Source organism: Sturnira hondurensis, unplaced genomic scaffold (assembly GCF_014824575.4).
Source record: "Sturnira hondurensis isolate 20B ecotype Veracruz unplaced genomic scaffold, ASM1482457v3 Scaffold0013515, whole genome shotgun sequence".
Lineage (NCBI taxonomy): Eukaryota > Metazoa > Chordata > Mammalia > Chiroptera > Phyllostomidae > Sturnira > Sturnira hondurensis.
In genome coordinates this window covers 7,873,002-7,897,412 of record NW_028086146.1, presented here as the reverse complement: position 1 = coordinate 7,897,412, position 24,411 = coordinate 7,873,002, and the positions used below count along the sequence as shown (strand labels likewise).

At 42.6% G+C, this 24,411-nt stretch overlaps 1 protein-coding gene across 1 annotated transcript in view; it reads right to left on the bottom strand.

The window, feature by feature from the left end:
- SLC1A1 (solute carrier family 1 member 1) overlaps positions 1-24,411 on the bottom strand; it is a 74,311-nt gene that overhangs the window by 28,741 nt on the left and 21,159 nt on the right. The window contains exon 2 of the mRNA XM_037061761.1: positions 11,137-11,277. Within this exon, the coding sequence (XP_036917656.1) occupies positions 11,137-11,277 (141 nt within the window). The remainder of the gene's footprint in view (positions 1-11,136; positions 11,278-24,411) is intronic.

Below are 24,411 nucleotides of genomic sequence, written 5' to 3'. Positions count from 1 at the left end.
CTTTTAGAAGAGCATAAATACAAGCATTAAACACACCTCAGAGGATCTGAGGAACTCAGCCACTGCCTTCAAAGCTTGTTATGAATGCTTTGACAACAGGATAGCTGAAAGGTTAGCGAAACTTTTGTGTTTTTTTACCACAATGTAATTATTATTAAGTTCTTTCTTTGCGAAACTGGCAGCTCAGGCTTCTGGGTTGAAGTTACTTGAAGGCTGGTGAACTTTATAAACCAGTGGCAGAGTAAGTCCTCTTTATACTGTTTTCATTTCTAGAACGGACGCATTGTGTGAACTCCCTCGTGCATGGCGCAGTTCTAATCCTGGCCCTATAGTTTGTAATGCCAATGCACAGACTTTATCTTCTGTGGATGGAAAAAGGGTCCACGGAGGTAACCCCCCCAGGGTGACCTGATCATAAATTCCCAACTGGGTAGGTCGTGGTGGGTAGTCATGTCCCAGGCATGTAACAATTTTAGTACAAGGTTATTGTCTTTGCCTTAAGCAAGCCCTGTGCATTGTTTTTGTGCAATTGGTTAACATACCTTTGTGCATGGGTTAACATACCTTTGCAATAGGAATAACCCCCCCTGACGAGAGAAACTGCAAAACTGTCATTCTCTGGAGCATTTGAGATCTTGCTTCCTGGCCACTCTTGTCCATTTTGCCTCAAATAAACTCTTGCAGAAATTGTCTACAGGTCTGGATGTTTCTCACATCAATACTTCTGACAATGTTAGAAGAGAGTAAATGGAAAAACTAGAGAGCTTTAAATGCACCACCACACAGTACTATCATTTTCCTATTTTACAGCTGAGGACAAGTTAAGCAACTTGTTCCAAGTTTCGCAGTCAGTTAACGGCAAAGCCAGGACTCAAACCTGGGCAGTCTGGCTGTTATGGCTGTGCCCTTAACCACTACACTCCCTTCTCCCTCTACCTATGTCTGTTGATACTAACAAAGATTCTTTGCTTGACCAAACTTTAGTCAGGCTCCTGAATCTTCTCCTAGGCCCATTTACACCTCCTTGTAAAGTCTAGTTTTAGCAAGAATCCTAATTTAATTGGAACCCTTCATTCTTGACATCTGATCACTATGGGTGTCTAATTAGGTTCCTTGTCACCCACCATCCCCCAGGTGATGTGTGGGCAACCCTGGCCTGCCTTCAGTATGAATCAGGTTAGGGCAGTTTAGCCAGAAACGTCCTTACCCCTGACGCTTCCTCTTAGTAATTCATCTACTATTCCCTTTGCTCTGCTGGCTGGCCCTTAGTTCCTTCTTGCTCATGCTGTACTCATTCGGCGTTGAGCTCAGTATCAGTTCCCTACTGCAAAACCCCACTGCAGGGGTCCCTATACCTATCACAATGAGCTGGAATGAAAGTCTGCCTGACCATCTTTACCAAGTGTTATTTTCTTCGACAATACTTCCCCACTGGAAGATTGTTGATGGTGTCCCCTTGGAGAAAACGGCACTGGAGGTTGTCAATGCCATAACGTGCTTCCCCATACCTACAGGCTCAAGTCCAGACCCTCAGGAAGGCACACAGACCTCATGAAGCCACACACTCGCTTTTCCATTTCCATTCTTCCTCCCCATGTTTCTGGCATTCCAGTCAGTCTCACTGTCCTCCCAAGATGCCATGCCTTCTGCTATTTTCTCCTGCCTGGAATGCCCACTCCACTTCACCTGATTTTTAACTTCTCTTCAGCACTCCACCTCAGTCCTCCCTGCTGCTGTCCTCATTCCCACAAAGCACTTATCACACAGCATTGCAATGGACTCCCCTTCCTTATGGGACAGGACTTTTCTTTGTGTCTAAGTGCCTAGCATAGAGCCTAGGACAACAAAAATGGAATGAATGAGTGAATGAGTGGTCCCATGCCCATGCATTCAACACCTAGGAATTTCCTTAGAATCCCTGCAACGTTTCTCAGTCCTTTTTTTTTTTAAAAAAATTGTTTTTTAAAGAAACAGAATTAGGTTAACTCATAGTCAAACAGAGCTGTGAAACCAGACTAGTACCAGTTGAGGCAGAAGGAAAGTCTGGTGGACTCACCAGGCTTTACTATCTCAGAGAGAGGCTAAAGCAGGGATACTTTCATCCTGTCACTTTTCATTTTACTACTGTTCCAAGTGGTACATTCCCATTCCTTATACACCACGTGACCCCACCTTCTTTGGACAAATGGCATTGTAGAAATGCAGTTAACACAGCTAAGTCCTTTGGCTTCAATAGCTGTGTTCTAACTCAACATAAATTTAAAAGAAAAACTATAATTTTTTAAAGAGGAAGAGGAAGGGAAAAAGAGGAAGTCAGAGGGAGAGAGAGATTTGTTATTCCACTTATTTATGCATTCACTGGTTGCTTCTTGTATGTGCCCTGAATGGGGATTGAACTTGCAACCTTGGTGTATCAGGATGATGATGTAACCAACGGAGGTATCTGGCCAGGGCCAGAACACAAATTTCTTGATGGTCTTAGGGAAATGTTTACGTCATGTGTGCGAAGCTGCTTAGGCAATCATGTTTTCTTGATTTCCAGACAAGGCTGTGAGGAAAGAGAACGGAGGTACACTTTGAAATGCAGGCAGAACCTATTTGCCCCAGATGTTGCAAGTGAGGCAAAGGTGTTCATTCTCAGCCTTTATAATCTTAGGCTCCAGCATGGAGTTTTAAGTTTATAAGCCACTTTGAAATGGCAATTTTCATAGAGACCAATTTTTATAAAATACCACCAATGTTTCAAGAAAAGCATGCATACTTTTCCCCACAGCTGAAGTTGACATTAAATGCTCTTAGCTACCTAACAGTGAGCCGTACAACTAAGTGATGTATTGATTTTCTACTCTTACACCTGTTTTTTAAAAAATATTTTATTTATTTACTTTTGAGCGAGGAGAAGGGAAGGAGAAAGAGTGGCAGAGAAACATCAATGTGTGGTTGCCTCTCATGCGCCCCCTACTGGGAACTGCCCTGCAACCCAGGCATGTGCCCTGACTGGGAATCGAATCGGTGACCCTTTGCTTCACAGGCCTGTGCTCAATCCACTGAGCTACACCCACCAGGGCTACTCTTACACCTTTTTGCCTAAGAAGGGACTCATGGACAGACCTGACTGGCAGAAGACTTGGGGTCTACCACCAGGTGGGTGGCAGAAATCTCAGCCTCTCCTGGATGTTTTTCTATTGGTCTGTTTTTATACAATAGGGATTAAAAGTGTTTGCTGAATAAAATAAACCCCTTTTCAGAAGGGCATATGACACAGTTTTTTCCAATACAGGATGTGGGCCAGTTTCCAGGCACACAGATGCTTATAGGTTAATGAATACATACATTTTTTTAAAATGCCATCCCCAGCCCAAGTAATCCAAGTGTGTTATCTACAGAGCTCAAATGTAAAAACAGGAGTCTCCAAAAGCCTAGACTGACTTCACTTCATCTTGCCCCATCCCTGTGTCCTTCAGGTCTCAGCAGGGCCTCTAGAGTCACTGCTTGGTATGCCTGTATTTGCTCAGTGTGTTGGTTTATTTTGTCACCTGGATCCCACATCAACTAGACTGTATCTTGAGAGTCAGAATCTAATCTCTCATCTCAGCAGGGATCAGCACCCAGCTGGCCTCCCATTCTTTTGTAAGCAAATGTTTTGCTGGCACAGAGCTATGCCGCGCAGTCATGTCCCCATTGTCTGTGGCTGCTCTCCTGTGTCAGCCCATTGGGTGGTTGAATAGAGACCCTGTGGCCGAACAAGCCCAAAATATTCACTACCTGACCCTTTATAAGATAAGCTAGCATACTCCCATTTGAAAATAAACTGACTCACACAGTTATTCTCTATCTGTTTAATAACTACTGTTTATATCTAAGCTTTTAATTTTTTTTTTCATTAAAATGTAGTAGAAAACCTCTGTCCTGAGAGATGAGATCAAGCCCTACAAATTTTGAAATCCTGATGCAGAAGTTGGAGTAACAAACATTTAAAAGTTGGGAGCAGTTTAAAAAATATTTTTTCATAGTGGAATCTCAATTCATCTTTGGATACACTCCCCACAAAGGTAACTCCATTACTCAGCCAGTGCCCTGTGGAAACTGGGGAGTCATTGACAAACATCACGAGAGTTTTTATATCGAAATCTTCAGGGTTAGGACCAATGACTCCGTGGTTTGAGGTGGAGGTATAGGAGTTTTCTTGGCTAGGTTAAACTCGGAATGCACGGAGCTGCAAACTGGTGTTGGTTCTTGATGAGTCAGCATTTGTAGGGAATCCAGAGTAAGATACCACAGTTGTGGGTGGGAATGAGCATCTTGCTCTGGAGGGGGAACTACGCACAGGAAGCAGCACAGACTGGGCATAGACTAAACTAGATGGAGTCCAAGTCCTCCACGTTGGGTGGGTGTGCCACAACCCAGACGGTACTAATGGTATTTGTTCTGATGGGTCTCCTGATGGGGCCCACCGGTCAAAGCCAGTCCCTTGGGGCTGTGACGGGGTTTCCTCTGAAGCAGATATTCCACGATGGCGATCACTGCAGGAAGAGGTTGCTCCTGCACCAAGACAGGATGGAACTTTTTGCTCTTAAGATCTAGCACTGGGTGATGGGTCTGGGGTGCAGCACTGCAAGAACATCTTCGTGTGGAAGAATACGCTGGCCCCAGACTCACAGAGGCAGGGACAGCTAAGCAGAGGGGCAGCCCTCTTAAGGGACCTCGAGGCTCTCGGAAGTGCCCCTTCAGGGAGCAGCTTGATGTTGTTGTTGTTTTATCTTTCATCCCTCAATGTTTCATAAAACGTTGTGCCAAATGGCAGCCTAGTCACAGCTGTGCTATGAAGATTTAAATTCTCATTCCTATGTTTGGATGGAGAAGCAAAGTGGGGAGTTCCTCAGACACCAGGGGCGGCAGCTGTGCCCAGCGGAGCACTTCTGGCCCAGTGGCCCATGGCAAAGCAGCTGGAGTGGAAGAGATGGGGACCTCCCCGCTGAGCATAACATCCTGGAAGGATGCTCTGGGAACCTCTGGATGCGGGAGCTGAAGGGCTGTTTCATTCCTGAGCTGGTCATAGGAGGCTCAAGTCATGGTAAGTTTGGTATGAAAGAAAATGAGACCTGAATTTACACTCACTGGCTGGTGAGACCTGGACCAGGGTTTTCCAGAGCCACAATTCTCAGGCAGGTTCATAAGCCACTTCTCCTGCTATTTCCCTCATGGTTTGTCATAAACACAGCTTTCAAACCTAAATGGTAACAGGGCCCGCATTGTGCGTGGCACACATGTGTCACTGGTATAAATTATGGGTAAAATTCTGTGAGTGCCTGCACTGTCTACAAATGTCCCGAGATTCTGTCTACTGTGCCTTCTCTCTCTCGTTTTAAGGCAAATTCCAACAGCCATTTCATCCCTACAAAATCCTATATGCGTTAAAAAAATAGGGACATTTTCTTACATAACTAACATCATTATCACCACTAACAAACTTATCAACAATTTCCTGGCACCATCTAATAGCCATCTATATTCAAATTTCCCTGATTAACATGACATCTTACTCTTACCATCACACGAAGATATGAGGGATCCATCACACAAGGGATTCTTCTTGTTTAAACAAAAAATAGCTATAAAGTATTTTTATGTCAGCAGAGGCTTTGATGGCAGAGGGCTTTTTTCCCTACTTGTTAGTCTGGCAAGAGCATCTCTTTTATGCAGAAGCTCAGATTTTTAGTCTTGGGTCTCAATTTTTGCTATGTCTCTATCTTTAGTTTTTGTGTCCTTAGGGCTCACACATTCAACTCTCTCCAGCTTCCAACATGCATCCTCTGCTGGCCCAGTTAATGTACAAAACAAGCTACTGATCTGTTGGACTTACAAAGGCTTTTGAAATGTGGAAACAGCTCGTTTTGTGTCTTTACCCTACTGGCTGTGCAAGGTGGGTAGGCTGAGCTCCACTGCAGGGTTTCAGAAGGACCGCACACCAGGTTAGGTGGCATGGAGTTGCGGGGACCTGGCAGAGCTGGGGAGGAGGGGCAGGGAAACTATCAGAAGCAAGGCCGGAGGGGTACCACACAGGATCCATCCCACCCACTTCTTTCTTTTGTAAAAAAAAAAGAGAGAGAAAGAAAGAAAAGAAAATACTAAACAAAACAAACAAAAATAATGTGTTTGCCTTAAAAATGTAAAGAAAGCCGAAGGAATCAAGTTTTCTTACTGTGCAGATCTAACCATTGTTAATGGTTTGGTTTTGATTTCAACTTTTAATAAAATTTAGATTGTAAATAACATGCAACTATGTAGTTTCTTTAATGCTCCCACTTTATATATTTATATATATATAAGAAACATTTCCACATCTCATTAAATGTTTCCAAAACAAGGTTTTATATAGCTATATGGACTCCTAACTTTGGAGTTGTGGAATCCATTTCAATTGCTTGTAACCTATCACCATTATTTTATTTTATTTTTAAAAAATATTTTATTGATTATGCCATTACAGTTGTCCCATTCCCCCTTCACTCCCCTCCACCCTGCACACCCCTCCCCCACCATTCCCCCCTTTCATTTATGACCACATGTCTCAAGTTCTTTAGATTCTGTATTTCCCATAGTATTCCTGCCCTCACCCCTATCTATTTTCTACCTACTGTCTATGCTACTTATTCTCTGTACCTTCTCCCCACTTCTCCTCCCCCCACTCCCCTGTTGTTAACCCTCCATGTGATCTCCATTTCTATGGTTCTGCTCCTGATCTAGTTGCCCTCTTAGTTTGCTTTTGTTTTAGGTGTGGTTGTTAATAACCTGGTTTGCTGTCCCTTCAGAGTTCATATTTTTAACTCCTTTTTCTTAGATAAGTCCCTTTAACATTTTACATAATAAGGGCTTGGTGAGGATGAACTCCTTGAACTTGACCTTATCTGAGAAGCACTTTATCTGCCCTTCCATTCTAAATGAAAGCTTTGCTGGATAGAGCAATCTTGGATGTAGGTCCTTGCCTTTCATGACTTGGAATACTTCTTTCCAGCCCCTTCTTGCCTGTAAGGTCTCTTTTGAGAAATCCGCTGACAGTCTGATGAGAACTCCTTTGTAGGTGACTGTTCACTTATCTCTTGCTGCTTCTAGAATTCTCTCCTTCACTTTAATCTTGGCTAATATAATTATGATGACGCCTTGGTGTTTTCCTTCTTGGGTCCAACTTCTTTGGGACTCTCTGAGCTTCCTGGATTTCCTGGAAGTCTATTTCCTTAGCCAGACTAGGGAAGTTCTCCTTTATTATTTGTTCAAATAAGTTTTCCACTCATGGCTGTTCCTCTTCCCCTTCTGGTACCCCTATAATTCAGATGTTGGAACATTTAAAGATGTCCTGGAGGTTCCTAAGCCTCTCCTCATTTTTAAAAATTCTTGTTTCTTCCTTCTTTTCTCTTTGGTTGTTTCTTTCTTCCTTCTGATCCACTCCCTTGCTTTGAGTCCCAGTTTCCTTTCCATCACTATTGGTTTCCTGTGCATTTCCCTTCATTTTAATCAGTTTAGTCTTCATATGTTCCTCTAATTTGTGACTATAATCAACCAATTCTGTGAGCATCCTGATCACCAGTATTTTGAACTGTGTATCTGAAAGGCTGGCTATTTCTTGGTCACTTAGAATTATAGGCTCTGGGGCTTTGAGCTGTTCTTGAGTCATAATGTTTGGTCTGTTCACACTTGTTATGTATGAGGGGCGGAGCCTTAGGTGTTCACCAGGGCCAGGTGACCCAGTTGCTGGGTTGTGAAGCTGTATGTGGGGGCAGAGTCAGAGAGGGAAAAAAATGGAGTTTTGCTCCACTCCACTCTCTCTGATTTCTGTCCCATCTGCGGTTTCCCACAAGCAAATTGGGCCCCTCTGGTGCTGGTTCCCAGGTATGTGGGCCCATGTACTCTCCAAGACCCTGTGGGTCTCTCCAACAAACTTTCTGTGGGCCTGGGAGCCTCCCCCGGCCCCTCGACCCTGAGAAAGTCTATCCAGTTGGTGCTTTCAGGCTCTAATTCCCTTTGCTGGGGCCCTAGCCAGAGCAGTCTGTCTCACTGTTCCCTCCTTTGCTTGGTTTATCTGCGTGCGAATGTGTAACCGCAGCCAGCCAGCTGCCCTGTGCCCTCACTGGGTCCGCCCATCCCACGCCTGGGATCAACCAACTGCCTCTGCCTCTGCTCCTGGGTCGGTAGGAGAGAACAATCTTTCCAGCCCGACCCCACTGCACCACTGACTCCGCCCCTCTTACCGGTCTGGCTGAGTGGTTCGTTGTTGTTGGACTTCTGTACAGTTCAATTCTCACTGTTTTGGCTGCGTTTTTGTTTCTAAAACTTAGCTGTCTTTAAATTTAGTTGTGGGAGAGGGCACAGTGTTTCCACCTACGCCTCCATCTTGGCCAGAAGTCACCTATCACCATTATTTTAATAAAAAATGCTACCATGAACACCCTTATTTTAATAAAATATGGTACCATGAACACCCTTGCACCTAAATCTTTGAGCATATCTCTGATTATTTCTTTATGCTAGACTGCACGAGACAGAATTTTAAGTGGAAAGACCAGAACATTTTCCAAACTGCTCCCCAGAAAGTTTGCTTCAATTTATATAGCAACCAAAATGTATGACTGAGCCTATAACCTTGCCAACACTAGTATTATTACTTTTTTCTTTTAGTCTGACAATTCAAAACATGAACATGGCATCACTGTTCCATCCTACTTTGTTTGTGACCCTTGAGCTTTTGGCCCTTTTACTGCTTCACATCAAAGATGTGGTAACGGCTCTGCTCTCTAAGGCTTGTTTAACTGCTGGGGCTTTAGTGAAGGATAATTGTCAGAAATTACCAGACCTGTGCTATAGGTACAAAACCCAGCTGGGTTATGTGGGTGGGAATGCTGAAGGTTGTAAATCATTTCCTAGAATATGTGCAAGGATGAAGTAGCACCAAAACAGCCAGACTGCAAACATCTGACTAGTTGCTGACTGCCAAGAGCAGTAATGTTTTCAAACATCCAATATCATACAACTAGTAATACATGTATAACCTTTTCTTCTAAAACCTAGTTTACTTCATGAGTTTTCGATTTGCTGCCTGCTTTGGATCAAACTTCCACACCTTCCTCTATAGACACTAGATTTAAATAGTATTGATCATCAGGTGGCTTATGAGCTTTGTGTAACTGCATGCAAAATACAGTACATATGTACAACTGTGACCATTTTTCTTGGGAAATAGTCCAAAACTTTCATCATATTCTCAAAGGAGCCTAAGAGAAAAAAAATTACGAGTCTTTGATATGGTGAAAATACTAAAGGGTTGTAATAGCAGTGCTTACAGGGGCCAGAGGTTGATATAAATTGAATGAGAGATTAGGCAATAGGGAGTGGTGGAGACTGCGGCATCCTGAAATGCATTTACTCTAACTAAATAGAATAGCTGTCTTTGAGCTCCAAACCACTGTTGGTGTGTGGAAACATAGGTTCATTGTTTCTTGATCTTAATTTTTTTCAGAGGAAACTAGAAATCTGGATGCTTACATAAAAATCTTCAAAGTTTTGTTTTTTAAAGATTTTACTTATTTTTTAGAGAGAGAGAAAGGGAGAGGGAGAGAAAAATCAATGTGCAAGAGAAACAATGATTGGTTGCCTCTTATACATCCCCAGTCGGGGACCTGGACTACAGCCCAGGCATGTGCTATGACTGGGAACTGAACTGATGACCTTTTGGTTTGAGGAACAATACCCCACCCACTGAACCACACCAGTCAGGGTGAAATCTTCCAAATTTTAAATGCTTACAATAAGTTCAAGTTAAATAAATAAACATTGTATGGCACCAACAACTAGTCTGCTGATTTGGCCCTCAAGATGCAGGGCCTACAAGAAGCCAGTAGCTCAAAACATAATTAAATTCATAAATAAAATAATTAAAAGCTCTCTTTATGTTTGTAATAAGCAAACATCAAGACCATTTAAGAACAAGGCTCCCAAAGAATTCTAGTCAGATTCGTTTGGCCTTTGAAAAGTTCAATGGCCAAATCTACAGCTTTTCAAGCCACGCGGCTGCTGAGCACAGAGGCCCTGACAGCGCCCAGTGCTGTCTACAGATCAGCCCCTGGTGTCCAGCAGCAGCGGTGAAAAGTGTTCCAGAAGAAGGGATGTCAAGAATCCCAATATGACTGCATAACCACTACACTGTACACCTGAAACTAATACAAAATATTCTGAATGTAAAATGTTATTGAGAAGTAAAATTTAAAAAGTCCCAACTGCATATTTATATAAAAACTTGGGTTTCAAGCTGACAACACTAGTAGACTGTTAAGTCACGTTTTGTTTATGAAGTACAAGAAACTATGAAATGAACAGAGCAGCTTGCCAGACCCAGACAAATAATATTTTTGTAAACCAAATCAATCTCAATCTCGATCTACATAAGGGAGTTGGCTTTTTAAAGGGAAACTGCAATATAATGATCACTAGAGAAAAATCATTTTCAAATTCAACTGTGTCACAAGTTCAGATGTTAGTATACTAGGCTTTTAATACATGGTGCAAACCCGTAATTGAACCTGTCCCACGGGATGTGGCTGCTGGCGCCTGGGCTAATTTCCAGGGCAGGAATGTTGCAAGTTCTGAGCTGTGTGGAGGAGTGGAAGTGGGTGAGGAGAAGGGGTGAAGACCCTGAAGGCAGCTGCTGAGAGGACGGACGGCAGGACAGAGGGCAGGATGGCTGCAAGTTGAGAAACAAATGAGTGACCTACAGAAAACATGGTGAAAACTGACAACCACATTTCCCCTGAGAACACTGGCTGACATTTCAGTGGAAAAAAACTTGCCTTTTTTTGATTTTTAAACTTCTGTGCCCTGGGTAGTTTTTATAGTATGTCGGTCAAACACAGATTTGATCTGTGGTGGAGAGCACTACAGGCAGCGCAATGCCACAAAGCAATGTCACTTTGTGATTAATACAGTATTTCCACTCAAGTGAATATTATACACTTTCCAGGCAAGGAATGTGCGTGTGTGCATGTACTGTGCACCAAAAACATTTGGATTTCCCCCATAATTAGAAAAGAACAACGTAAGTGAAATCTCCTTAAATAATCGCAGGGAACATGAGTTTTCTCAAAGTACCTGTGATCATACTGGATATGATCAAGGGCAAAATGATGAGTTTCAGCATCCTCATTAGGATTTCTCCAGGAAACGCAAAGTAGAACTTCTCCAGATTAGAGAACTTGCCGTATTCTCGAACCAAGACTCCTATGGCAATCCCTAAGAAAAACAAAAATGGAAAAGAAAAAAAAAGAATGACTGAGTTCTCTTGTATACATTTCTATGGAAAAAGACTCACCTATAATGCAAATTTTAATGAAGAGAAACAGTTCAGAGAATCTCCCATGAGACTGTAAATTTTAGACTTAAAAATCAAATCACATTGTGATAAGTAGAAAGCACACATTGTATGGTAAATCTGTAAAAAATATTCTTCACATGAAAAATTTGTTTTCATTTATTTTCCTCCAATCATCTATTATAATGACAAAACATCAAATATACTGTGAGAAAATAAGTTAATATGTTAGCCAACCCAATATAACTACTTTGTTTTTATACACCACCCTTATTCTTTTTCTAGCTTAGATATCTTATATATTTTATAGCTTACATACCAATTTAAATTTTCTCCTGTTTTATCATATTACTCTTTTCACAATTTTTATAAAAAGCTCTTCTGTTTATGTAACTTTTATCATTTTAACAGCACCATAAGATTCAGTTGGTTTGATATATTTACCATATTGTTGAACTCTAATGCTCTGCATTCTTTTCAGTCCTTTCTAGAAATGACATGTTCAAGTTTGTCTAATCAAGAGACTTTAAAAAGTTTCTAGTCTTGAGTAGTACCTTGGACATTTAGGCCTCTAATTATGCGAGTAGGGGAATGTTCAATTTCAAGAAACATTACACACTCTATAAAAGCTTGCCTTAACAAGATGTCTATAGGGAATCCTTCCATTGTGATGACTTTGTAACTCAAAATCACAAATTTTAAATATTTCTTCTTTATTCTCTTCCAAATGATCCTAGTAACATCCAACTGCCCTACACTATCCCACTCTTTAAATACCCCCATTCCCAACCCCTTCTTTTTAAACCAGCTACTGAAGATGACTCGTAATCGTAAGTAAAATGGCATAAGGGCAGGCAGATTCATGGGGGCTGTTGCTGAATGCATATGCTCATTCACAACTCCGAAAGTTCCGCGTTGTTGGGCACAGTTAAGAGTTTTAGGGCAATGAAGAGAGATGTGAGTTATAATTAATACTAGAATTTTCATTTAAATTCAGGTTTACTTCCCATGGCTATTAGTAGACCAAATAGTTGAACCTCACAAGATACATCTGTGTAGTAAACTTATTCTTATATTAATTTTATATTCGCATATATTTTACTTTTGCCTTGATCTCTTTCCTTTGTGCATGCATTGCTAAATTTCTGATCAGCCACTTTAAATTTGGGGAGGACCAAACATATACACATAAACATTTCTTAAACTGTTTTTTAAATATCTTAAAAAACAAGAAGCCAGGATCATGGCCTCTTCCCATGGACAAAACCAAGGGGGGGTGGGACCAGGGGAGGGAGGTGGGGAGGGCTGGTGTGGGGGGAGTGGTGGAGGGAAAATGCAGACAACTGTACTTGAACAACAATAAAAAATAAGTAAATAAAACACATTAAAAAATAAAATAAATACTTCATGCTGCTATACTGTATGCCCGAAACTAATACAAAATAATATTGACTGTAAACTGTAACTGAAAAATAAAAATTTTTACAAAGTTTTAAAAATTATAGCTCAGACAGAAAAACTATTATCAATCCCTTTTGGTTTGTATTTCAAAACCTAGTATTAAAGACTCCTGAGTGGTTAAGATATTTAAAAAACATTTTAAGTGAACTTAAAAAGCTTTTTGTGCTCACTACCTACTTAATAAACTGCCTACATTCTGCTGTTCTATATTATGTGGTAAGGATACTCTGTAATGCTCAGCTAAAAAAAAAAGCAAACAGACATTTTCTCTCACACTATTGAGATTGCTTCAAGTAAATTTCTGGCTGGTATGTCAAAGAGAGCTCTGTACGTGAAAATAAAGGAGATGTGTCTGTGCTCAAAAACCAGCCACAAAGCGCTCTGTTGAGCAGCAAAGAAGCCAAAGCGCTCGGATTGTGGGGTTTACATTACTAACAATTAACTGTGCTTCCAATCACCTCCACCCAAATGAACGCTGGGCAGTTAGAACGACTTGTGCTTGCTTTTTCAGTGTTTGGCCAGATGTGGGTCTTTATGGCAGAGATAAAAGAGTCACCACAAGGAGTCATTTGAAAGCAATGAAAGGTGACAGGCACTATAAATAAATAGGTTACTGTATTTAGTAATGAAAGCTTTCTCTCAAGCTTGCTCTTGAGTTATCACAAATTGCATTCCAGTATTTCTTTCTTTTTTTTAACTGAAAAGAAGAATATAAAAACCAACCAAGACCTGGAAAAGCAGTCGGGAGCTTCACTCTGAGCCCCACATGCCATCCCTGGGACCCTCAAGTACAAAACATAGCTGGCAAATGACCTCAGACAGGTGTTATACCTAGGAAATGGGTGTGCTTTTGTTTGGTCTTAAACGAGTTTGGAAAAACTGGATGTGGGATAAGAAAAATCACTGGAAGATTTTTCAGGTTCCAAGGTGAAGTCAGGATCTTGCAGGGCACAATCCTTCCCTACTTTCTTCCAGAGACAGAATCTTGGTCTGGATTAAGGAGCGTGGAGAGGCCTTCAAAGCAAAAGGCAGCATACTGGGAATAAGTGCCCATCTGGGGTCGCACAGGTCAGACCCACCTGGTGAGCCATCTGTGAATGGAATAGCTCTGTGGAGTCCTGCAGCAGGGCCCATAAGGAAGCCTGGAGGTAAAACCATTACCTAGACCTCTGCAGCCCCCGGAAAATACTAAGAGCTCATTCCCAGGCTGCCTTCCTAAACACGGGCAAGATCCCAAGCAGGTACTGAGGCAGCTTGGGAAGAACTCGGTGTTAGAAGGACGGGCTCCAGTTCTGCCTCCACCACTTCTAAGGTGTGTACCTGGGCCATAACTTCAATCTTTCCCAATAGCCAAGAGCTGGGATTAGAGGTAGGGGCAAAAGGGTTGGACCAGGTGCCTTCAAAGGACCCTCCTAATGCCTAAAACGCTGTGATCATCTCTGAGCTGGGTGTCCTCAACTTCGAAATGTAGAATCATAGGAGCAGCTCGTTTGCTCCTAAAGAGCTGGCGGTGCTTTCTCCAGTTTCCACACTAAATGTTCAGTAGCTGGCAAACCAGGAAAAGGAGAAACTAGGGAGGAACGCAATTAGGAGCTCAGCTAGAGATTTCTTCTTTAGGTTCACGTGCATACATTTAAGCTTAAAAGAGGAGTGTCATCTCTTCATGTCCACATTGTCTCAAACAACGGCTAGTTCAGCAGCCTTATCTTGGGGGCAGTGGGAGATTCCCCCCCCCACTAAGTTTATGGAAAAATTATTCGAGAAATAAATATGAAAATCAAAATAAACAAAAAGCAACAATTACATGAACAGGTTGAATTACATGAATTACATTACAGGTTGTGGGTTCAATCCCTGGTTGGGGTGTGTACAAAAGGCAACCGATCAATGTTTCTCTCTCTTTCCCCCTTCATTTACTTCTAAAGTCAATAAACATATCCTTGGGTAGGGACAAATAAATAAAGAACTCTCATGTAGAGATATGTATGGAAAGAGATTCTGTCTCGCTGGAGAATCCTGATTGATACAGTGGCATATTTGTCTGGCTTCTTTCACTTAGCATAACATTTTCAAAGCTCACCTATGTTATGGCATGTAAGGGTTTCTGTCTTGTTTTTAGTATTTTTCATTTAATAGTATATAATAAATATTTCCTCACTACACATCTTCATCTTTTAAAATGCTGGATAATGTGACTTTGGATGCACATATGTCTGGTCCATCACCCAACTGTTACACATCTTCCCATTTTTGCTGCATGTTACTGATTTTCCTAACAACCAAAGGGTACGGGTACAAAAGAGGACGTAGGGGATTTAGCTATTGTACATTTTCACATGCAAGGGAGGAAAGCATATTATACACTTTCTTTGTAGTACATACATTTTTTTAAAAAGCAGTAACAAATCAACACTTGTTAACATCCAACTAGATGCCACGAACTGTACCAAGAGCTCAAGGATGGGGGGGGGGCAGGGGGCGGAGTTTAAAATGAGAATACAGTTTTATCATTATTGCAATAATAAATGCCTTCCTTCATAGATCTGTGGCTAGTGGATCTGTCTGCGGTCAAGGAGGAATGTGGTTTGCATGTGCTGTCGGTAGCAGGGGTGGTTAACATCGCGTGGTCCATTACTGTCTGTCTGCCGCCTGCAGTGGAAAGTCCGTGTGGTCTGGGAAGGCTCTAACAGGTTTCTGCATATGCCTCTACTCATCAGCATGTACCACGTTGTTTGTGTTTGAAATTTTGACTTACGTGGTGTTAGTCTGGATGTATTATTTTGCAACCTGCCTTTTCTATTGAGATTTTTTTCCCCTTTTATCTCTGGGGTTTATTCACATTAATTCAGGTAGATCCATTCTAAGTGCTGCTGAGTATTCTATACCACACTCCTATTTTGTTTTTGTTTTCTATATAATTAACTGCTGCTCTTATCTAATGATTTTTCCTTTTTTTTAAGGTGTATCCTTTTCTTTTTCTAATTTTTTGAGTTGATTGCCTACCACATTAGCTTTTTTTGCCCAATATATTTACTTAAGAGTATACATTTCCTTCTAAATTCTGTTAGTGTGACAAATTATTAGTATTTTCACTGTTTAGTTCTAAATGTCATATAATTTCTGTTGTAATCTCTTCTTCAAACTACATTTTTAAAAAACATGCTTTTCAGTATAGTAATATTTGGGAATTTAAGGGTTTTTAAAAATTCCTTTTTATCTCTCCATAATATATTTTGATGAATTTTCTTAGACCAGTTTTCCAATTTACCAGTCCTTATTTTAGTTTTATCAATTAGATGTTTAATTCATTTATTAAGTTTTAAAACCCTCTGTCACTTCTAGAATTATAGAATCCTTTTCCTACAATCACTTTTCTATTTTCCAGTTTCTATTCCATTTGTTTTTCTTTAATCTTTTAAAATATCCTTAGTATGTATTCTTTCAGACTCTTGTATCATCTCCAGTTTCGGGAACATGTATTCTCACACGCCGCAGGCCAAACCCACGGAGGCCAAGAAGAGGAGGGGGAGGAGGTTCACACAGACCGACAAGACAGAAACGAACAGAAAATAACACGTGCTGGCGAAGATGTGGAGTACTGGAACCCTCCTACACTGTGTGTATGTGAAATGGTGCAGCCTCTGTGGAAAACTATTTGGCAGTTCCTCAAAAAATAAACACAGAGTGGCCACAGGACCCAGCAATTCACACCTACATATATACTCAAGGGAAATGAAAGCACATCTTCACACAAAATGTGTACATGAAATGTTCACAGCAATGGTATTCTTCACAGGCAAGATGTGAAAAACAAACTATTAACTGAGTATTAGATCAACAAAACATGGTCTATCCATACAATGGAGCATTATTCAGCTACAAAAAAAGAGCGCCATACGGATGCACGCTACAGCATCGGTAGTCCTGCAACACTTCATGCTCAGTCAAAGAAGGCAGATACAAAAGGCCACACACTATATGACTGTATTCTTATGATATGTATAGAACAGGCAAATTCATAAGGACAGGAAGTAGATTAGTGGCAGCCATAATTATGATAAGGATGAGGGCCAGGACCTAACTTGCTAATAGGTTTCTTTTGGGGGGTGTTCTGAAATGTTCTGAAGTTACATAGTGCTGATGAATGTACAACACAGTGTGCATACTGAACACTACACTAAACTGTACACCACAAAATGGTGAGTTTTATGTTATACAAATTGTATCTCAACTTTAAAAAATACACACATACTCTCAAACTAAGCCGACTTAAAAAAACAGACAGTTAAGAATATTATATACAACTTATTTTGATTTGTTGACAATTTGATGGCTTTTTCATGGGGTGGAAGAGAAGATAAAAACATAGGGGATCATTTTTTTCTTTTAATTATCATACTAACAGCACAAAGATTGTCAAAGATGTGGCATTTTGTTCAAACTGCCACTTAGTAGGATACGTGTCAGCTTACCAGATCTGAAGGCTTCACCATCTGAATCTAACAATTTGAAAACCCAAGTGAAGCCAGACATTTTGTTAAAAGCTCAAAAGAAGATAATCAATTTTTTTAAAAAGTTGTGATGCTAGACTAGTTCATAGTCCACAAAGGTGTTTAAGAGCTCAATTTTCAATTACAGGGCATAAAAATAAATCAAAACAACCACAACCAACAGAAAACCAGGATTATTCTGAGAGCAGTATGACCTGCAAATTCCTGCAGGAAAAGAAAAATCAAACTAACGTCCTAGAAAAAAAAAGTCGCTGTCATTAATTAATCACTTGCATCCTTGCTGTATTTTCCTAAGCTCTGTGGAGTGAAAACTCATTGTCCTGGTGCTCATGGATTGCCTTCAGGTGAAGAGAAATGTCCCATTAGAAATTCCATCTGTCACCCAGATCTGGAGTTTCGTCTGCTGTAATAGTTACGAGCTGTGTGACTTGTAGGGAAGCCACTGAACCCAGTGAGGTGTCCACATCCTCATCAGGGGAACAATAGCTTTGTCGAGTGGCTCTGGGTGTGTTCAGTGGTTATAATGAATGCAAAGGATTCAGCCCTACCCGTGTCCCACAGGAAGGCCCAGTAAGTTTTATCTACGGCGGAATAACAACATTCGATAATAGCAGCAGCAAAAGGGGGAAAAAAAACAGCTTTCAAAACTATATCCTGGTGTAAGGAAACAACAAGCAGGAGCATATAGTGGAACAAGGAGCCAGGAGGCTGGATTCTAATTCCAATTCTACCACATAATTTAGCTGCCATTTAATGCTTTCGTGTTTGGTTGCTTCACCTAAAAACTTCAACGAAGGTTATCTCAGAAATGGGGGAAGCAAATGAGAAAAATGTATGTAGGAAGTCCTTTGTGAGCTAAACCAATGTCTTGTATTCTTCTCACTTTATATTGTATTTATCTCATTCTTAGTTGTTTCCATGTTCATAAAGACCATTCAAATTATAGAGAGATTAATGGTGGAAAATTTGGGACCTGAAGACATACTCCCAGTGGAGTGCTGAACAGAAACTTCTAGTATATAGAGTAGGCAGAAGCTCAAGTTTTATTTCAGCTCAGCTCTTAATTGTCTTCAAACCAACAAGCACTTATACAAAAAGCAGTGTTAGCAACATGATGGGAAGGCGCTGCATCCTAAGCAGACAGAATAGGGAAAATATGATGAAAGTCAGATACAGCTGGCACTTGGGAGACCGCTTGCCCTTCATTTCCTAGCTCCTGGGACAGTGAACAACAGCCTTCTGGTGCTTTCTTTTTTCCACCAGGCAAGAAGGAATGTTATCTGCCTCAGGGACTTGGGATAAGGATTACACGGAATCGAGTACAGCGTGAGAAAGTTCTTTTCCTCTTCTTCCTCCTTCCCGGTGGATTCCGCCCTGAGACCGGAGTTGAAAGGTGCTGGAGGGAGCAGAGTGATCTGGTATTTTTCTCTTCCCTGAGAGACACAATGGGACTGCTGGCTGCTCCGCCTGAAAGAGGCCACTGACCCGGCACTCACAGGCAGTGGGGCATAACTTTCCACCCACCCCGCTAGGAAATAAGAACTCCTTGGTCGCCTTGCCTAAAATCAAAAGGAGGGACTAATCCATTCTTAAACATGGATTTTAAATGCATCTTAATTATTTTCACCACTTACATCAAAGATTGCCAAGTGTTCAAGGCAAGGAGTTTGGGCAGTAGTAAGAGACCCAGGCCCCTGGGGTCTGTGGGGGTCCCCACAGTTCCAGCTGAGCACCATCACATGGAGATGGTGGTCTAGGGTGGCCTCATTGTCTGAACTTTTAACAGAGAAACTAAGAATCTGGGTTGTTGAGTAAAAGGAGTGGGAGAGAGAGAAGGCAAGACAATGAGAAACTCAGATCCATGAGCTGGGTCAGGGAAGGGTTTGATGAGATGATGATGGTGCTTCATTAAATCATTGGTTTCCCAGAGAAGAGGAGGTCAGGTAGAGCCATGTTGATTCTCCCGTGTCCCCACTGTCTTATCTCACCTGTTTGCTCAAACTAAATCCACCAGACTGGTGCTCAATGTGTCAGGAACCAGCTGATGAGAATTGTATTCCCCTGTCCAGACGTTCAAGCCTGTTCAGGGTTAAGTTCACAATGGTGCCTTTGGAAGGAAGGCTGGGGTGAAGGGCTCAGCTCTGAAGTCAGACACACTTGATTTGGAGCTGGCTCTTTCAGAGACTTCTCTTCCCTGGTGGCAGTTCGCAAAGGAGAAACCAGGCCAACCCTAGTACCAAAGAGGTTTTCTACCACAATCTGGAATGGAAGGCCAATTACAAGAACATGGCTTGAATTCTGAAGGACATTTTCAGGTGGCTGAAGGGAAGGAACTGTCCTGACAACTTCAAGTACTCTTACTTGAGAAAGTACCTGCCGGAGGAGGGTGGGGCACAGAAGCAATCAGAACCCAGTCAGTGCTCCCCACATGGACTGCCTGGCCTCCAGCGGGCAGGGGATTCTGACAGCCTGCAGCCTGGAGGGACATGTGGGGGAGAATGCTTGAGGTGGGCAACCAAGTGCCCACTCTGGCTGGAAAGATAACTCTTTTGCCAAGAGGATGCTGGGACCCAGAGAAAGAATTCTCTGACTGAAACAGCCTAGGGGTAAAACCACATGGATGTCTGGAGGAACCCAGCCAGGCTGAGTAAGCGCTCCATCTCTCCACCACTGGACATTCCCCTCCACGATGATGTTGGTGTTTGCCAAGGAGTTTGTATCCCAACCTCTATCTACTGCCTCATTCAGTCTCCCAAGTGCTAGACTCAATAGACAACTGCCTTCAGGGAATCTCTGCGTGGATACTACCTCTGCCTGGATACTAACCTAAGAAAATTCAATACAGCTTTCCTTTTCCCAGAAGACCTCTTAACTTTTTCCTTCTGGGTTACCCTGGTGATTTTAAAATTGGTCCACACATTATTTGACACTCCCATCAGGAGGTGAAGTTCCTATTCCTTCCCTTAAACCTGGGTAGGCCTTTGTGATGGCCTTAATAAAGAGAATGAAGCAAAAGTGAGGTTCTGTGGAGTTCAAGGCTAGGTCAGAAAGGGCCAGCTTCTGATGGTTTCTCTTCTTGAGACAGTCACTGAGGTATCATGTATAAAGTCCAGCTACCCTGAAGTTGCCACCTCGGACAGACCACATGGGGAAGTCAAAGACAGAGAGACAGAGACCAGAGGAGCCCCAGCTGCCCAGCTGTTTGAGTCTTCCAGATAGCAGACAAGCAGGTCACGGGTATTTAGTTACTTCCTGCCTCAGCAGCTGCCTCCCTGTGATCATAAAAGAGAACCAAGGGAGAACTGCCTTCGTAAGCCAGGCAACTCTCAGAACCATAAGGGGTGATATGACATGATGACATGATCACTGTTACGTTGAGCCACTAGGTCTGGGAGTGATTGGTCACACAGATAGATATCTGGAAGAGTTCCCTATCCCCCTAAATTGTGCCGTCACTGTGAACAGTCTTGGAGGGCTGTGTAGACTATATATCAGGTACTGGTCTAAGCATAATTAACTCTGATCCTCACAACAACTTTATGAGTTAGCTTCATTTTCAGGTGAGAAACTGAGGCACTGGGAAGTGAAGTACCTTGACTGAGGCCCCACAGGAAATAAGTGACACAGCTGAGATATGGAAGCAGCCTGGGTACACTTTGGGGACACTCCAGATGACTCCCTGTCCCATGTTCTACTGATTCTACTGGCGAAAAACTCAGATCCGTCTCTCCTGCCTCCATCCTCACGGACAATGCCCTGATGCAGGTCCGCCTCATTTCTCACCAAGACCACTTCATCAACTTCCTAATGCTCCTCCTGCTACCAGTCTTGTCTCCACCAATTCACCCTCCAAACCAAAGCCAGTGTGCATCTTTCCAAGATGTAAATGTGGTCAAAACATTGCTTAAAGTCCTTTGAATAATCCTGCCCAGTGTTTCAATTCTGCCCAGTAAGCAGGGCCCTGAGCCTTTGCATATTGCTCCCTGTGCCTCCACACTTTTCTTATCCTGTTAGCAACTTCAAAATTCGGCTCAAGGGTGTTTGGAAAGCCTTCCCCGACTCCTCCATCACCCATGTGACATGTGTCCCTGGGCCAGATAACCAGGCAGGACTTGACTGGCCTTGCAGATATGGAGTTAAGAAATTCCCTTCCCTTCCACTCCCAATAGTGCCCAAAACAATTAGAGTATATGGATTGGATGCATCAGGCCACTGGAGGCTTTGCTCTTCACAGAGATAAGAACACACCAGAAAGGCAGAATTTCCTCACCATGCAACACAGACCACCTCTTGCAAACAGTGGTCTTGTCTATAACACCCCATTTTTAAAAAGATTTTATTTATTTATTTTTAGAGAGAGGGGAAGGGAAGGAGAGGGAAACATCGATGTGAGTAACATCAATTGGTTGGCCCTCATATGTGCCCCAACCAGGGACCAAACCCTCAACCAAGGCATGTGCCCTTATCAGGAATCAAACCAGCAACCTTTTGTTTTGCAGGATGCTCCCCAGCTGGGGCAGGGGTCCAAGAGAGAACAATGGTGCTTCCCCAGCTTCCCACAAGCAAAGTGGGCCCTTCTGGTGCTTATTCTCGGATAGGTGGGTTTGTACACTTTCTAGGACCCTGCTGGTCTCTCCAATGAACTCTCCCATGAGGCTGGGAGTTTCTCCTGGCACCTCAATCCCCACAGGTATTTTCAATCAGTGTCATTTTGAGGCTTTATTTCCCTGCTTTGGGACCCTGGGTTTTGGGGTCTGTCTCGCTTCCCAGTTTTGCCTGGTTTATCTGTGTGCAAATGTGGGAGCACCTTGTGTGCTGTACCCCTCCACAATCCACTGCCTTGCTGGGTCTGCCCGCTGCTGCCTGTGTGCCTGGGGTCTGCCAACTGCATCTTTGCTGAGAGTCCTCTCCACCCAGCCACCCAACTCCACCCTGCCTACTGGTTTGGGTGAATGTTTCTTCTTTAATTCCTTGGTTGTCGGACTTCCATATAGTTCAATTTTCTATCGGTACTGGTTGGGTTTTTGTTTCTAAATTGTTGTTCTTCTTTTGGTTGTGCGAGGAAGCACAGTGTGTCCACCTACATCTCCATCGTGGCCGGAAGTTGGCTGTCTTTTTGAGAATGTCAGGTAAGTAGAATCCTACTCTAGGTAGTCTTTTAAGATTGGCTTCTTTCACTGGGCGTAATGCCTTTGAGAGTCATCCAAGTTTTGTGCATATGGATACTGTGCTCCTTTTTCTTGCGGAATGAATCACATTTTACGGATGGACTGTAAATGTTTATTCTTCCACTCAGTGAAGGATATCTGGGTTGCTTTTTGTTTGGGGTGAGAATCTATAGGGCTGCTAAACATTTGTGTACAAGTTTCTGTGTGAACACAAGTTTTTCTTTTTCTAGGGCAGGTGTCCCCAACCCCCTGGCCTAGGACCAGTATCACAATCTGGGTCTGTTAGAAACTGGGATGCACAGTGGAGGTGAGCTTGAATGTAATGCACTTGAACCATCCCCAAACCATCCATACCCCGCCCCCCGGCCCCACCCCACCTCACCTCCCTGGTCCATGGAAAAATTGTCTTCCATAAAACCAGTCCCTGGTGCCCAGAAGGTTGGAGACCACTGTTCTAGGGCACAGACCTAGGAGTGGGGCTGCTTGGTCATTTGTTAAGTGTGTATTTAACTTTTAAGGAGCCAAACTGGTTTCAGAGTGGCTGGCTGTAACATTTGATATTCCCACCAGCAATGTATGAGTACCCATGAGTAAGAGTACCAGTGTCTCCCAATCATCAGCACCTGGTACTTTCTATCGTAGCCATTCTAATAGGTATGTAATGGGTATCACACGGTTTCAATGTGCATTTCTCTAATGCCTAAAAATGAACAGTATCTTTTTGTGTGTTTATTTACCATCAACTTATCCTCTTTGGTGAAGTGTCCAAGTGTTTTGCCCATTTTTAAAGTTGGGTCTTTTATTTTCTTATTATGGAGTTTTCATAATTCTTCATACATTCTCGATACAAATTCATGTTATGTTGGATATGTGATCTGTAGTTATCTTCTGGTGTACAGATTGTTCAAACTCCTCCCCCCTCCAGCTTTACTGTGTCACCAGTGACAAATTTAAAAAATTGCATATATTTAAAATGTACACGACTTCTGCCAAGATGGAGGCATAGGTGGAAACACTGTGCCTTCTCCCGCAACCAAGTTTGAATACAACAAAGGTTTGGAGAACAAATACACAGCCAAAGAACAGAAAATTGAATTATACGGAAGTCCGACAACAATGAACCGTTCAACTGGGACAGTAAGAGGGGCGGAGCCAGCAGTGGAGCAGGGCCAGGCAGGAAAGATCCCCCGACCTAGGCGCACAGGCAGCCCAGACCCAGTCAGGGTATGGGGCAGACTGACTATGGTCGCACATTCGCGCACAGTGAGACGGACCGTGGAGGCCCCAGCGGACGAACCCAGTGGTGGAGGGCTGACAGCAGAGGCACATTCGCATACAGGGAGACGAACCAATTGGGCCCCAGTGGTGGTGGCAGCGGCCAGAGGTGGCAGACTGGACGGCATTGTTCCTCTTTGACCCCGCCCCCACATACAGCATCACAACCCTGCTCTGGTGAACACCTAGGGCTCCAATCCTGATACGTAACAGGCACAAACAGTTCAAAAGCTGGCTCAAGAAGAACTCAAAGCCCCAGAGCCCATAACTCTAAGCAACCAAGAAATAGACAACCTCTCAGATCCACAGTTCAAAATACTGGTGATCAACTGGTTGATTTTAGTCACAAATTAGAGGAATATATGAAGGCTAAACTAATTGAAATGAAGGGAGATGTCCAGGAAACCAATAGCGATGGAAAGGGAACTGGGACTCAAATCAATGGAATGGACCAGAAGGAAGAACGAAACATACAACCAGAAAAGAATGAAGAAATGAGAATTCAAAAAAAGGAGGAGAGGCTTAGGAACCTCCAGGACATCTTCAAACGTTCCAACATCCGGATTATAGGGGTAACAGAAGGGGGAAAGAAACAGCCACGAGTGGAAAACTTATTTGAACAAATAATAAAGGAGAACTT